At 44.3% G+C, this 15025-nt stretch overlaps 1 protein-coding gene across 1 annotated transcript in view; it reads right to left on the reverse strand.

The window, feature by feature from the left end:
• PIKFYVE (phosphoinositide kinase, FYVE-type zinc finger containing) overlaps positions 1-15025 on the reverse strand; it is a 199576-nt gene that overhangs the window by 30691 nt on the left and 153860 nt on the right. Inside the window, exons 32-37 of the mRNA XM_085890455.1 lie at positions 11577-11731; positions 10423-10510; positions 9981-10035; positions 7423-7548; positions 3576-3696; positions 3283-3375 (exon numbers count right to left, since the gene is read on the reverse strand). Coding sequence (XP_085746581.1) covers positions 3283-3375; positions 3576-3696; positions 7423-7548; positions 9981-10035; positions 10423-10510; positions 11577-11731 — 638 coding nt within the window. The remainder of the gene's footprint in view (positions 1-3282; positions 3376-3575; positions 3697-7422; positions 7549-9980; positions 10036-10422; positions 10511-11576; positions 11732-15025) is intronic.

Consider the following 15025-nt stretch of genomic DNA (forward strand, 5'->3'; position numbering starts at 1 on the left):
CCTCCCCCCAACGACTCCTCTCCCTCCCTCCCCCCACCACTCCTCTTCCTCCCCCCCACCACTCCTCTTCCTCCCTCCCACCACTCCTCTTCCTCCCCCCCACCACTCCTCTTCCTCCCTCCCACCACTCCACTTCCTCCCTCCCCCACCACTCCTCTTCCTCCCCCCCACCACTCCTCTTCCTCCCCACCCACCACTCCTCTTCCTCCCCCCCACCACTCCTCTTCCTCCCCCCCACCACTCCTCTTCCTCCCCACCCACCACTCCTCTTCCTCCCCCCACCACTCTCCTCTTCCTCCCCCCAACCACTCTCCTCTTCCTCCCCCCAACCACTCTCCTCTTCCTCCCCCCAACCACTCCTCTTCCTCCCCCAACCACTCCTCTTCCTCCCCCCCACCACTCTTCTTCCTCCCCCAACCACTCTTCTTCCTCCCCCCCACCACTCCTCTTCCTACCCCCCCCCACTCCTCTTCCTCCCCCCACCACTCCTCTTCCTCCCCCCCACCACTCTTCTTCCTCCCCCCCACCACTCCTCTTCCTCCCCCCACCACTCCTCTTCCTCCCCCCACCACTCCTCTTCCTCCCCCCACCACTCCTCTTCCTCTCCCCCACCACTCCTCTTCCTCCCCCCACCACTCCTCTTCCTCCCCCCACCACTCCTCTTCCTACCCCCCCACCACTCCTCTTCCTACCCCCCACCACTCCTCTTCCTACCCCCCCCACCACTCCTCTTCCTCCCCCCACCACTCCTCTTCCTACCCCCCACCACTCCTCTTCCTACCCCCCCACCACTCCTCTTCCTACCCCCCCACCACTCCTCTTCCTACCCCCCCACCACTCCTCTTCCTACCCCCCCACCACTCCTCTTCCTACCCCCCACCACTCCTCTTCCTACCCCCCCACCACTCCTCTTCCTCCTCCCCCCACCACTCCTCTTCCTCCCCCCACCACTCCTCTTCCTCCCCCCACCACTCCTCTTCCTCCCCCCCACCACTCCTCTTCCTACCCCCCCACCACTCCTCTTCCTACCCCCCCACCACTCCTCTTCCTCCCCCCCCACCACTCTTCCTCCCCCCCCACCACTCTTCCTCCCCCCCACCACTCCTCTTCCTCCCCCCACCACTCCTCTTCCTCCCCCCCCACCACTCCTCTTCCTCCCCCCACCACTCCTCTTCCTCCCCCCCACCACTCCTCTTCCTCCCCCCACCACTCCTCTTCCTCCCCCCCACCACTCCTCTTCCTCCCCCCACCACTCCTCTTCCTCCCCCCACCACTCCTCTTCCTCACCCCCACCACTCCTCTTCCTCCCCCCACCACTCCTCTTCCTCCCCCCCACCACTCCTCTTCCTCACCCCCCACCACTCCTCTTCCTCACCCCCCACCACTTCTCTTCCTACCCCCCACCACTCCTCTTCCTCCCCCCACCACTCCTCTTCCTCCCCCCTCCTCTTCCTCCCCCCTCCTCTTCCTCCCCCCTCCTCTTCCTCCCCCTCCTCTTCCTCCCCCCCACCACTCCTCTTCCTTCCCCCCCCCCCACACACACACCCACTTCTCTCTCCACTGAAAATAAGTTGATTAACTGATACACTGAATTAATGTGGTGTTGACATCACATAAGCAAGATGGGCCAAATGACCTGCTGTATCAAAATTCCTTGTATATCTTTCGAAAAGAGAAACAATCAGGCAATTTGGAAATCTAGTAGTGAGTCAGAAGTAACAATGCGATAAAATAAAAAGCCACCAATTCTCACAAAAACAAGAATGAAATAAAAATAAAATATTTAAAGCATTTTTAGTGAAAATGGTGAATGGCAGACAAAGCACCGTGCTACACACATGCTTGCACACATACACAAAATACTGAGTGACAAAATATTGTCGTGTCCACGCTGGTTAAGTTAATTACCCCCCCCCCCCCCCCCCGTGACCCAGTTGTCGTGGATGGGGCAGTCAACACCGATCTGAACGGATAGCCAAACGGTTCTACCTTGGAGGCGAACACGTGATCCTTGGAGATGGGAGGCGGCAAGCATGTACCAGAGGCATTCACCAGGACGGGAGCACAAGGGTTTTTACTCGAACCCACAACAAATAGACAGACACAAGCAACTTTAATAAATAAGGGTTTAATGAACATAAATCAAAATGTGATGATAAAAACATGAGGTGAACTAAAGCTAATTTTGAGACTCTTCCACACATACAGAAACAGACTAGGGGAAAAAATAAAAGAAAAGAAAATCCCTTCCTTTATTCTGGCACTAAGCTGGGTATCCAGAGATTATCTTTTATGAGCTTGGCGATCGAATCGCATCGTCCTGCATGGGAAACCGCACCCAAAATGGTGCCAAGCCACTCTGCACGGGAAATGTACATGAGGTAATACGTGTGGTAGTCTTCAACACCAGGGCTCACCAACCGCCATACAGTCTCTTCTCTCAAATGAATACGCCAACCCCACCCCTCTCTTACACCATGTCCACTCAATGATGGCCCACCCTCCTCCTCAAACACACAACGGGATAACACCGAGTTATTGCTGAGCGATGCTCTCCTCTCTCTCTCTCCTCTCTCTCTCTCACATACAACTTCACGACTCAGTCAAACAGTAATGGCTAATGTCTTTCTCCAGCATGCGGGCAAATTCACACAGCACGAACACGAGAATCGCACTGTATTCTTCGGAGTATCGAGGAGAAGCCAGCGAGCGAGACCCTTCCGTCTCCACCGCCTACCTCACACCAACTATCTCCTCTTTTCTTCTCGCACCTTCTGCCCTCTTTCCAATCATAACCCCTTTCATAAGTCACACCAACCAATCATAAGCCTTGGGGTGTGGCTTGTTGGCGTGAAGCCGAGAAGGCGGGGTTTTTGCCAGCTCGGAATGTTTGGCTCTGCTGTTGGTGTTGTTATAAGAATGTAATTCTTTCATTGCCGGTTTTGTATATGCAAAAACATATGAAAAGGTCACAGGGAGCAACCACATACTGGGAGAAATTAGCTTTAATTGCTACCTCGTTAACGCCGCACCACCCCACATGTGGTGACACTTAATCTTAAAGCTGACAGTTTTCCCTACTTAATTTACATCGAGATGTCTCCTGCTCGTCCACGGATCATGCTACTCCAGTCAAGCCTACCTTTACCATGATGTTCCTCCATCTATCTCACAAAATTATTTATTGCAGTAAAATAACAAAACCAAAGGGTTAACACAAATCTGGACCTGCAAAGTACCTACGATTATGCACCGATTGTCTGGCAAAGCAGGCAGTCTCACCTTAGTGCAAATACAATGATTGAGCTTGGTTCTTTCTCGCAGACCACAACTGGCACCCGCTCTTGCTCAAACAGGTAGTGATTTTCAGGATCGCTAGGAAAAGCAAGAAGATGCACCGTAAACACAAAAAAGTTTAATCTGAAAAGTTGAGATGGAGCGAGGGAATCCCAAGCACAGGAAATCAGTACGTAACCACAATATTTCATCGCATCTGGATCATAAAAACGATTGAAAGATGCATCCTTCCTCCTCCAACCTCACCCCAAACACAGCCAAGCTAAATATGTACTCACAAAGGCAGCAATATAGGACTATAGCTGCTGCTGGGCAAGAACGTAGCAATGATTGCCTTCATCGTTGACTTTTCTTTCACCTGTCCCTCTACGGAGCCAGATAGCTGACCATCTACCGCATCTACATAACATAGCAGCAACGAAAGCAAAACACAATAATTCATCAACATTGTTGGTTTTTTGTTTTTTTTAAAGAAAGAATTAGCAGCAATTGTATGACAAGTCACTATTCGTTAGGCTGCAGTTGGAATTAAACACTTCATTGTTCATTGCAAGAGTTAACATGTACCGTATTCAATAAAACCGGATTCTCCACCAAAGGTGAATTTCATGATAATGAACTTCATTAATACAAGATTCAGTGGACGTTACCAGACTCAGTAGTGTAATGGTTAGCGTGTTCGCTCTGAGTCTGGGAGGTCAGTGGTTTGAGCCCCGATAAGTCATATACCAAAGGATATAAAATGGTATGTTCCATTTCCTTGCTTGACTCTCAGCATTTAAAAAGGAAAGAACAATGATAAACATTCATAGCACAGGCTTTGGATGGGCCTAATGGCCTTCTCCTGTGCTGAAGTGCCTCGGAAGGGAACTCTCATTAGTTATCAACAATACATTCATTTGTGTAATCATATCTACCACCATCATCCTCACGACAGCCAATATAATTAGCTGCCATTGAATAGAAAACTACTTCCATCACATTCTAATTGCTTTGTTGACAAGAACGGTACTTGATAGAGCACAAACCTTTGCCAGGCTGAACAGTTTACGTTTTATATCTCATTTGTAGCCGGATCTGCATCCGGACCTTCACCAACATCGAATCAGATTGCTCTCGTCACATACTGAACCTATCCACAAAGTTTCGTCCGAATCCGTCTATAACTTTTTGAGATATCATGCTCACAGGCAAACAGACAGAAAGATAATGGTGAAAACATACCCACCATCCACTGTCAGTGATGGAAGTAATTAGGCAAGTGTGCATTTACAGTGGAGTTGACAAAGCCAAAATGGGCAATTCAATAATAAGAGTGCACATTCCGAAAGGGTTAATCAAGATAGACGTACTTTTTAACAACAGAACATTTGAAAAAATAATAGTTTGGTGCTGAAATTTTGTGTTGTGACGTTGCCTACCCTGAGAAAGGGAAACGAGCGACACACACTGATCCAATTTCTGAGTAAAATCAAGATGGCAACCAACAGCCATGTGTGCTGTGGAGCAGAAGTTTATCATTTAAGGTCCTTGCGAAGTCGAACATAAAGGCAGCTGAAATTCACAGGAGAATGCCCAATATGTTGATGCACGTCATTCATGTAATTTGTTGCATTTAAATGGTGCAACGAGTTCTAAAATGGTCATTAATCGGAAAGTGATCTAAACACACTCAGATGCAACAAATTGCTCTCACTCATGCAAGCACTGAAGCGTTGCACAGCTCATTGTGGAAAGTTGCTGGATTGCTTCTCATGTAACAGCAAAATAAATGGACATCGTCGTTAGAAGTGTTGAAACTATAATTAATTTTCATTTGAAATTCAATCAGGTTAAAGCAAGGTAGGGGTACCAAAGGTCTTCATTTTTGATAAAACAGGAAGTTATGCAGCCATTGCAACAGGATTTCTGGAACACAACTGGAGTGGTGGACATGATTTATTGAAGACCGACAGACGCGTGATGAGACCTTGGCCCATCATTTCACGCTAGAATCAAAGAGATCAGCCAGTATGGATTGGTCCCCACCACCAAAATATTTTTCCATGGTGAGGCCATCAGCCAGAAAGCTTAATTATGTCAAGTGCTTTGCAACCTCAACGGTTTCAATCACGTGACATTTGTTGAATGTGGAAAAACCATCAATGCCCAGAACGTCAACGACTTGTTATACACAGGCCAGGTATGTTGTTGCAAGCTGTGACTTCACTGAATGAAAATGCTCATCCTCACATGGCAAACGTGAGCACAAGTACTTGAGTGGAGATGGCTTGGAAAGTTTCAAATAATGCTCTGTACAGTCCACACTGCTCACCACGTTGTTTTCACCTTTGCACCACTCATCGTTTTATGGCCGTTTCCATGCTTGCATGTGTAAGCCATGGTTCACCTTATGGCTGCTTTCCAGGCTGTACGATCCCTTGCTAGCCGTCTTGTTAGGCCTTCAACTCGAAGATCATCTCAGTAGCACATTGCATGTTTTCTTCGGACTGCCTCGAGCTCTCCTTCCATTCACATTCATATTTATACACCTCTTCACACAACTACCCACCCACATATCCTTTGCATATGTCCGAACTATCTCAACCTACCCCGATGCATAACCTCAATAATGCTTTCTCTATCTAATCGATCTCTTAATTCCACATTTGCTTTCCTATCCATCAGTGTGACATCACACATCCACTTTACCATTCTCATTTCGTTTACACCTCCGTTCATCCTGCTTTATGATCACCCATATTTTGGTGCCATAAAACATCATGCTTCTAACGTAAGCTGCATAAAGTTTTCCCTTTAATCAGAGAGAGGTCCCTCTTGATGTCAATTGGGGTAACAACTCCCAAAACTTCCTCCAGCCACTTCCAATTCTTGAATTCACTGCTGCCTCCACACCACCACCTGCACTAATCATATCACCAAGGTAACATAATTTATCTACACATTACAGAGATATATCCCCATAAACTAACCTTTCCGTTCTAACTGGAATCACTTGCTTACCTGCGCAAACAGCACATTTGAAGTCAGGTACCAACTGCAGTCCAACCCAGATGCCACGACACCTCTTATGCACCTAACAGTTGCAGGATTTACACAATAAGGAATTGTTACCAACACTTTTTTTCTACGGACAGCACAGAGCCACCTCCCTCTTTTTTCCATACTTCCTTCTCCCACACCACAAATCAGTACTTTCGTTTTCTTTGTGTTCACTTTCAGTCCTCTTGCCTCCATACTGCATATCTACCCATTACCTCTTCCACACTGTTGGCTATCAGCACCAGGTCATCAGCATACAAGAGTTCACAAGGTAAGCCTCCTCTAAATTCCTGATATATAGCCTCAAGAAGCATGATGGACAGGATTGGGCTCAAGACTGACTCGTGATGAACACCCACTATCACTTCAAAATCCTCACTCTGCACCCCATTTGCCCTCACAGACGTTTTTGGGCCATCATACATCACCAAGACTACCCTAACAAACCAATCCTCCACATGTAACTCTCATGGACCACTGCACCACTTCCTGAGGCACCCTCTCAAACACCTTCTCCAAATACACAAATATAAAGTACGGTTGTTTATTCTTCCCCAGATATTTTTCCTGTCATTGCCAAACTATAAAAAATTGCCTCTATCGTGCCCCTTCCTGGCATGAAACCAAATTGCATTTCATGTACATCAATACTCTGTCATCAATTTATCCAAGACTTTCTCTCTACCACTTTCATTCCATGGTCCAGCAACTTCAGATCCCTGAAGTTGCTCTGAAGTAAGGCATCCCCCTTTCCTTGATAAAAAATTCACCATTACACTCTTCATAGGAAACATATGGGTCATATCAATTTTACTAACAATGATGTCAAAGCACTTCTCTTGAAATGTCTGCATACCAGTCCAGAATATTTATATGCAGATGGCATTCGAGGTGTGACTACATCTATTGGAGATGTACATACACCTGCAGCAATGGAGTACCTTAAAAACTGGTGATGTTTCAGCAACCTCCCTGTGCTGAACTGTTGTTTTCTTAATGGAATAAAATAAATTTCACATCAACCTTGACCTACCCTTACAAAGCAAAAAACCTTCTCACAATGTCTTTCGTCGAGAGACTAACCGTCGGCTCCAACGCTTGGCTCAGACTCCACGTCGTAGGCTGGTGGCTCATACTGTGAGGGTGGCTCGAGTAGGGCTGCGTAGGGAATGTCGATGGAGCTCATAGAGCTGCCACGCTCTTCTGTAGCTACAAAAATGTGAGAAAAAAAATAGGAATAAAAAACAAAACTAACCACAACTACAAAACGGCATCAAAAACTATACAATTTGCCGTGAATGTGTTGATGGATACGCCTCCACCCAGGTTAGATGTCACCTCACTGTTATGCTTAATTTCAATTAAAAGGTCACATGAGAGAGAAAGCGAGAGAGAGAAAGATAAATAGAAGAGCGGAAGCAACAAATGCTTCCAACTTGAGTTATGGTCTGCAAAAAGATTTTAAAAGGGAACATGACCATTGACCTGTTCAACCCAAAGTCAAATCGGTTTTGTGGCATTACAATCCACACGTGTCAAGTTTGGTTCAAATCCCTTCAGTGGTTAACATGTTATCGTGGTAACAAAAATAAAATATGATAACGGACGCACAGATGGACAACCCGAAAACATGACGCGTCTAGTCTTCAGCTGCGGAGGCATAAAAATGAGCAACAAGTTTACTGTCATGTCTTGCAGCCCAGGACAGGCTGTCATCTGTTGGTCAATTTGGAGAATAACACCAAATATAACTGTCCTGCACTCTTATTGGCTAGTAGAGGTCATATGATCTCAAGGTCATAGTGCAGATGCTGCATTTTGAAATGCTGCTTAGATAAATGTCAGACAGTGCAATAGTTTCCCATCTGCTCCAATTTGTGCCTTGGAAAGCTTCGCTTGTAAATCATCTTTGTGTCAATCTCTGGACCTCAGATAAGAATATTGATGGTTAAGCATTTCGGAGCCCTTTTGTGCAGCCATGTAGCATAAGCAGTTAATCTGTATACAAAGCTCATGCGACAAATGTAATTCCATCACCGAGAAGTTACTGTATTTGCAATATGTGCGACATGTTCGGCCCTTTATATTGTCACGGCGCTGGTGGCCAAGGTTAACCCCCCCCGCCCCAAATTGTGGTGACGGGTGGTTAACACCGCGAGCCTGGACGGTCGAGCTTCTCCCTTCGAGGCCTACAGTCAAAACTCTGAGATTAACGCGCGCGTGGGAAAAGGGTGCAATGGCGGTGCGCCGGGAGGTACAGAAATGGATGTACAGGGTGGTTTTTACTTAAACCCTACGACAAATACACGGAAACAGTTACTTAAAATGAACACATTTAATGAAAAGACAAATATTTAAAAGGGCAATAATAAATGTAATAATTATAAATGCGCGAGGTAAATTAAACTCCAAGTTGAGGCTCCTCTGCATATGGACTAAAATACAGACAAAGGGAAAGAAAATAAAAAGAAAACTCCTTTACTGTGGTACTGAGCTTGGCCCGGAGATGGTCTTTGTGGAACTTGGAATCGAGGTGCTTCTATTTGCACATGGAGACGCACACAAAATGGCACCAAGTCACTTCTCTCATAGCTGGACAAACGTACGCCAGGCAATCCACGAGCGGCACTCAACACCAAGGCTCAGAGACTCCGTGCAGCTGTTTTGTGCGTTGATCGTCCTCACCGACGCCCTTTGTCATACACGAGGCTCGGGGTCCATTCCTCATGATGCAAGAGCCAAAGGCCAGTGTCTTGCTTCACCACATGAGTCAATTCTCCTCAGCATGAACACGAGAATTGTGCAGTCTTCATGCGTCGAAGGGAAGCCAGCTGTAAAGTCCTGTTCTTACAGGCCATCTCCTAACTACAGTCCTTCTCAACCGCATGCGTCCTTCACTCTACACTCGTGCCTTCCTCACAACGACCTCATGCTTGCGCTCTCCCGATCTCACCTCTTCACCCTGGCATCACGCCTGCGCTCTCTGTCCTATTTGGTCTGATGCCCCACACGCCCTCTTCCTTTTCATGAGTCTCGTGTCACGCCCATCAATCCTCCACCTCCAGGGTGTGGCCTGCTCGCACAAAATCCGGGAGGCAGGGCTTCTGCCTGTTTGGCTTATTTGCTTGTTTCTTATTGTTTTGTTTACAAATACATAGGGAAAAGCCACAGGGGGACAATTAAACACTTGGGGAACTTATTCTTACTCCCGAGCTAATTAATACCGCACCACCCCCTTGTGTGGTGACATGTAACACTTAAGCTCAGTTTCCCAACTTAATTACATCGAGATGTCTCCAACACGTCCACGGACTAAACAACTCTATTCAACCATAAATTTCCTATTCAATTCCTCCATCTACCCCCACAACCGTAACAATATACTACTCATGCTAAATAGCTTTATTAGGTAGCAGTATTGGTCGACGATGCATAACAGAGAGCATCGTTTTCTAGTCGGCTTTGTCTGGGTATTTTCAGTTTCACATGACAAATTGATGAATGCATGGATGGATCAAAACATTCCAGTAAAAAAAAAAAATCTACATTTACAACCTGGTTTGGGTTCTTCATTCAAGTTATTGTTTAGCTGACTTCCTGTGTAGGGCTACGCACATACAGGGTAGAACATATATAATTACCTTTCTCGTTGCTTGAAGAACCAATTCGCGGAGATGATGAATCTTGAGAGTTGTTCTGTTACCCAAAATAAAATGAACAAATAATTAAGTAAACTACAATAATAAATTTAAATCTTTGGGTTACTCATTTCCAGCTTTTCACTCACTTCAATGGCTCAAGTGTTATCATCAGCTGACTGAGTTAGGTTGAAGTAATCCTCCTCAAAAACATTGCTTGAAGCAAATATTTACCTATGTCCATTTAGCTTCACATATTTCTGCATTTTCACCAAGAAGCTAATGTGCAGTCTGCTAACTCCTCCATTCCACCCACTTACTCTGTCCCTGTTTAATTTTGGATTACAACCTCATTTCGATCAACGGAGCCCAGAGTCCACTAGTTGAGCCACTGGAATTGCCTCTACCACAAAACGATTCCCGATGTTTGGTGCTCAATGCCTACCCTGTCATCAGCCTGCCGCAGACGACTCGGGCTCGGAGGCACAACTTGCTTCTTCTTCCCTTTTTCCTGCAGGAATAAGTCCTGAAGGCTGCGAATGCACAAGCGCACACACTTCCTTTACAATCCAATTTGTGTTACATTTTTCTTCATTTGTGCCTGTGTGAAACAATGCAGGAGGGGGTAATGAAGAGGAGGGTGTAAGGGGTTAGGAAAGCACTCCTTTGTTTGTGGCATAAAGCGGTGTGTTCCAATCATTTGAGAGCAAGGCGTAACCTTCCATTTGTGGAGCATTGGTGCCAGATTACATTGGCAATGGAAGAATAACAGTTCAAAAGAAGACAAGCTTAACACCAGCCAAAGTTACAATAAAACAACCTTTACCTAATAATAATACATGTTGTTGAAAGCCATATTGACTTATCAAAAACCATCCACAGAGATCTTTATGAAAACGTGACAGCAATGTAAATCGACTTAAGGTACAAAAATACATTCCCTTATAATAAAAACAGTGTTGAACCAGGAAAAAAAGCAGGTGCAAGCCAGAGATTTGGGATTGAGTCGTTTCAAACCAGCACAAACAAACTGAGATTCAGTATCAAGACCCTCCCTCTTCCTCACCTCTTTTAGTTAGTTTGTTGTAGATTGGTTTGTTCCTTTTCTGTTTCACCCCTGCTTCCCCCTTCCTGCTGTGTTGTGTGTGCAGCTTCTTCACCCCCAGGTGTCCTTCTCCCCTTCCCATTGATCTCACTCACTTATACTCTGCTATCGGTGTTTCCCCCCTTTCCATTCCATTCTGCTGTAGTTCTTCCAAGAGCCTCGACCATGCATCCAAAAAGAAAACCACAAACTGCGTGCCAAATTTTACTTCTAATCCAAGTAAAATCAAAAAGCTTTCAGAATTTGCATTCCGAGATCTCCACATTTACTCAATTGTCAGAAAAGCCACAATAATTGTGGACTCCAAATTACCTCCACGGCACACAGCTGCATAAAGATGATGGAACATACATAATGCCAATTCCACAAGGTTTATTTGCATGGAAAACATCCAAATAAACTCCATCACCATGTTCGTTTGATTAGAATCACTGGAAGTGGTTGAGGTTAACGACCTACTCAATGCAACTTTGTGTTGACATTACAATTCTCACCGGGTGTTCCAGGAGGCCACCAGTTCACATAGCTTTTGGCGCTGGGTCAGCAGCGTATCTGAGATTGTCACCCACGGACGAGAGAGCTCTGGACATGCATTCATGATTCGCATTTGTTGTTTCTCTGTCCATGCCCAAAATTCAGTCTCTTCAATCTGTGAAGACAGTTACACAGAACACAGGAAAAGTACTTTAAGTCACTGAGTCCATGTTACACTTCTGTACAAAAACTACTGCACATCTTTAAAGGATTTCTCATTTCAACCATCCTGGCTCTTCTGGCATTAGGAACTGCTCTCAATTTTTCATTACCTGCAGCATGTATTTGCTTGATTTGGACAAAAGGGTCAAAATTAAATTGATTTGGACAAAAACATTCATTATTCACGTTGATACCGATCAATACCCAGACAAAACAAGAGTGAACTGTGCTTCGCATGGCTTGGTGACAAATCGTGAGACACTGACGATTGTCTGTGCAAGGGTATGTGCACTGTGATTGCCTCCTGGTAAGTGACATTAACACATGCTCACTGAACCTGTTTCCCTGTTCTTAAAATTCCAAAATAAAAAAAAATTAGAGCTACAACTAACGCAACAAAAAGTGGGCCTGGGGCCCATGAGCTTTCGGGTAATACAATTTTTGCTCAAAATACAGTGCAAAAATTACGATAGTCTTAAGATATGCAGTTTAAGACCTTTCCAAGAATACATCAGGGTGACCCCAAAAAAGTGGGCTTCAGGAAAGGTTTAATAATCTTTCAAAGTTTTCATTTTACAGGGAATCTGAACTGAGTTAAGGGAGAGTGAATTTGCCAAGTTTCTTGAATCTGTGACTTCACAGATTCAAGAAACTTGGCAAAATACACCCTCTCTGAAGAAGTCATTTTCTGCAGAAAACTATACATGGACAAATTCATTCTTACAGACCCAGGCTCTTGTTCTGCATACATTTTGCAACAAGGAAAATACCCAGCAAGTCTCAAATTCAAAGATTTGTGAAAAACTTTGGAAAGCATAACACAGTCTTGAATTTTGATTCACCAAGCAGACAAGGCCACTCTGGCCAACCCAAAATCAGGAAGGTCACCCGAGAATATTTCTGTCATTGCTGATGCCAGCAGTCCCAATAAATCTCGTCGGCACTGCTGTCAAGAGCTCAAAATCAGCAAGAAAAGCTTGAAGAGAAGTCCGATAAAGGACCTAGCATTGAAACCATACTATATATCCATCAAACAGACATTGACAGAGAACAATATGATGAGAATAACAATGTGTAACTCGTTTGTGAATGCAACAGAGGAGAGTCCTGACTTCTTGGACGATATGTGGTTATCTGATGAGGCCCATTTTCTCCTCAGTGGTCATGTAACAGAAACATTCTGGGGAATTGAAAAGCCTGACTGTGTTGCAAAGACCACTTCACTTAAAGTGCATTGCCTGGGTGGCTATCTCAAAGCATGGAATAATTGGGCCATTTTGGTTTAAGGACAAGCAAGATAATGCTCAGACTGTGGAGCAGGAATATTACATTGAAGTCTGAAAAATTCTGGGAAACCCTGGGTGAGATGGATGAAGTTGACCAGGGAAAAAGTGGTTTCAGCAGGATGGAGCTATCCCTCACTGTGCAAATCTGAGGCTGCAGTGGCTGGAGGGGCACTTCGAAGACAGGGTCATCAGTCGAAGAACCGACGTGGAGTGGTCCCTTATCCACCCGACTGGAATCGTCCCGATTTCTTCCTGTGGGGCTTCTTGAAAGACCATGTGTATGAGGGACAGCCACAGACCATCCCAGAGCTTCTGGAACACAGGCCATTGGTCAGGAACAGCACAGAAAGTCATCAATTACTTTGCTCGACATGTGGTCCTCTGTATTGAGTGAAATGGTGCCCATTTGGAGCATGTCATCAAACAAACATCAACATCATCAGTAATTTCATTGCAAAATTGTCAAATATCTTTGTAGACAACTGAAATTTTCAGTGACATCTTGACGAGTGAGAAATATGATCTGCAAATTTTGTTCGGTTTCATGGACAATATTGAAGTTATTAAACTTTTCCTCGGGCCCACTGTTAGTATTTTTATTTTTTATTATTATTAGTTTTTGACACGAGTTATTTTCCAAAAAATAGACTTTCATTTTTAAAATTATTTTTACAGAAATTCTCTACAGTTGTTCAAATATTCCCCCCAAAAAAACATTCCAACCCACAATGCTTTCTACTCACATTAACCTTATTGAACCCAATCCTCAAACTTGCACGTTACTGCGTCCTTGCGCCCTCCCCCTCTCGTCATGCTCATTCTTTCCCGTGCTTGACATGTCCAACTGTGGTCCCACTGTCAGTAAATTGCCATTATACCCTCTGTCCCCTGATTCCACAAATGTAGAATTTGTAGATTATTTGCTTTCAATATCATCAATTCAGATATATAACAATGCCAAAGTGGGCAGAAGAGATGGTAGAGTGCGACAGACACTACGTTGTGATTCAGCACTTTCCCCATGAGAATTTGAAGCAAAATAAAAACACCTTCATCTGTACATGTGTTTCTTGAGATGCATATTTACGCAAGTTTATTGTCAAAAGGATGGAACCCAACCTTCAGCTTCACAGTATGAGGTACTCCAACATGAAAATGTTGAGACCAATAATTTTGATGGTCTCGCAATAACAACATAAAAATAAAACAACCATCTAATCTAAGCTCTGCAAAAAGAATGTCAAAGGAATACCACAATTTTTTTTTTAATCCCAAACACACCAATTATGAAATACTTGCTGAAATGGCACAATTTCTTCAATACATGAAGACCTAGAGAGTTCATCGAACACGTTACCCTGCACAGTATTCAAGTATATACTTCAATTGAAATAAAATAATGATTTTAAAGATTGTTTAAAAAAAAATTACAAAGGTTTAGCGCTATTGAAGCAGTCTTAAACAAAACACTTTTACAACTTATTTAACATATCCAAGTACTGCAAAATTGGAGGTTCACGGAAATGATAAGAAAGCAATTTGTGTTCTTGTGTTCAAGTATATAATTAGATTGAAATAAAATAAAGATTGCAAAGGTCAAAAAGAGTTCTGGCATTTACTGCCGTGGATGCAGCGGCGATGACACCATCGATCCAACACATTACATGAGTTATCCATGCCTGCTTATGTTCTTTATGACAAACAAAATTTTTAATCATTCCAAACATAAAATTTACTATTTTTAAGGATGACTACCAGGCAGGCAAACAGAGTGAAAAAAACAACAACAAAAAAAATCCCATTGCTCTCTGCACACACGATAGGGACAAATTCAAAGACAAAGTACTGCTAAACGGCAGGTTCGTTTTCTAATTTATTTTCAAAATATAACATTCAATTTATCCTCCTCGATCATAAACTGACATTTGTGGACAGAACCACAGACGGAGAGACATGAACAA

Source organism: Eptatretus burgeri, chromosome 8 (genome assembly GCF_056783735.1).
Source record: "Eptatretus burgeri isolate ZD-2024b chromosome 8, Ebu_testis_v1, whole genome shotgun sequence".
Lineage (NCBI taxonomy): Eukaryota > Metazoa > Chordata > Myxini > Myxiniformes > Myxinidae > Eptatretus > Eptatretus burgeri.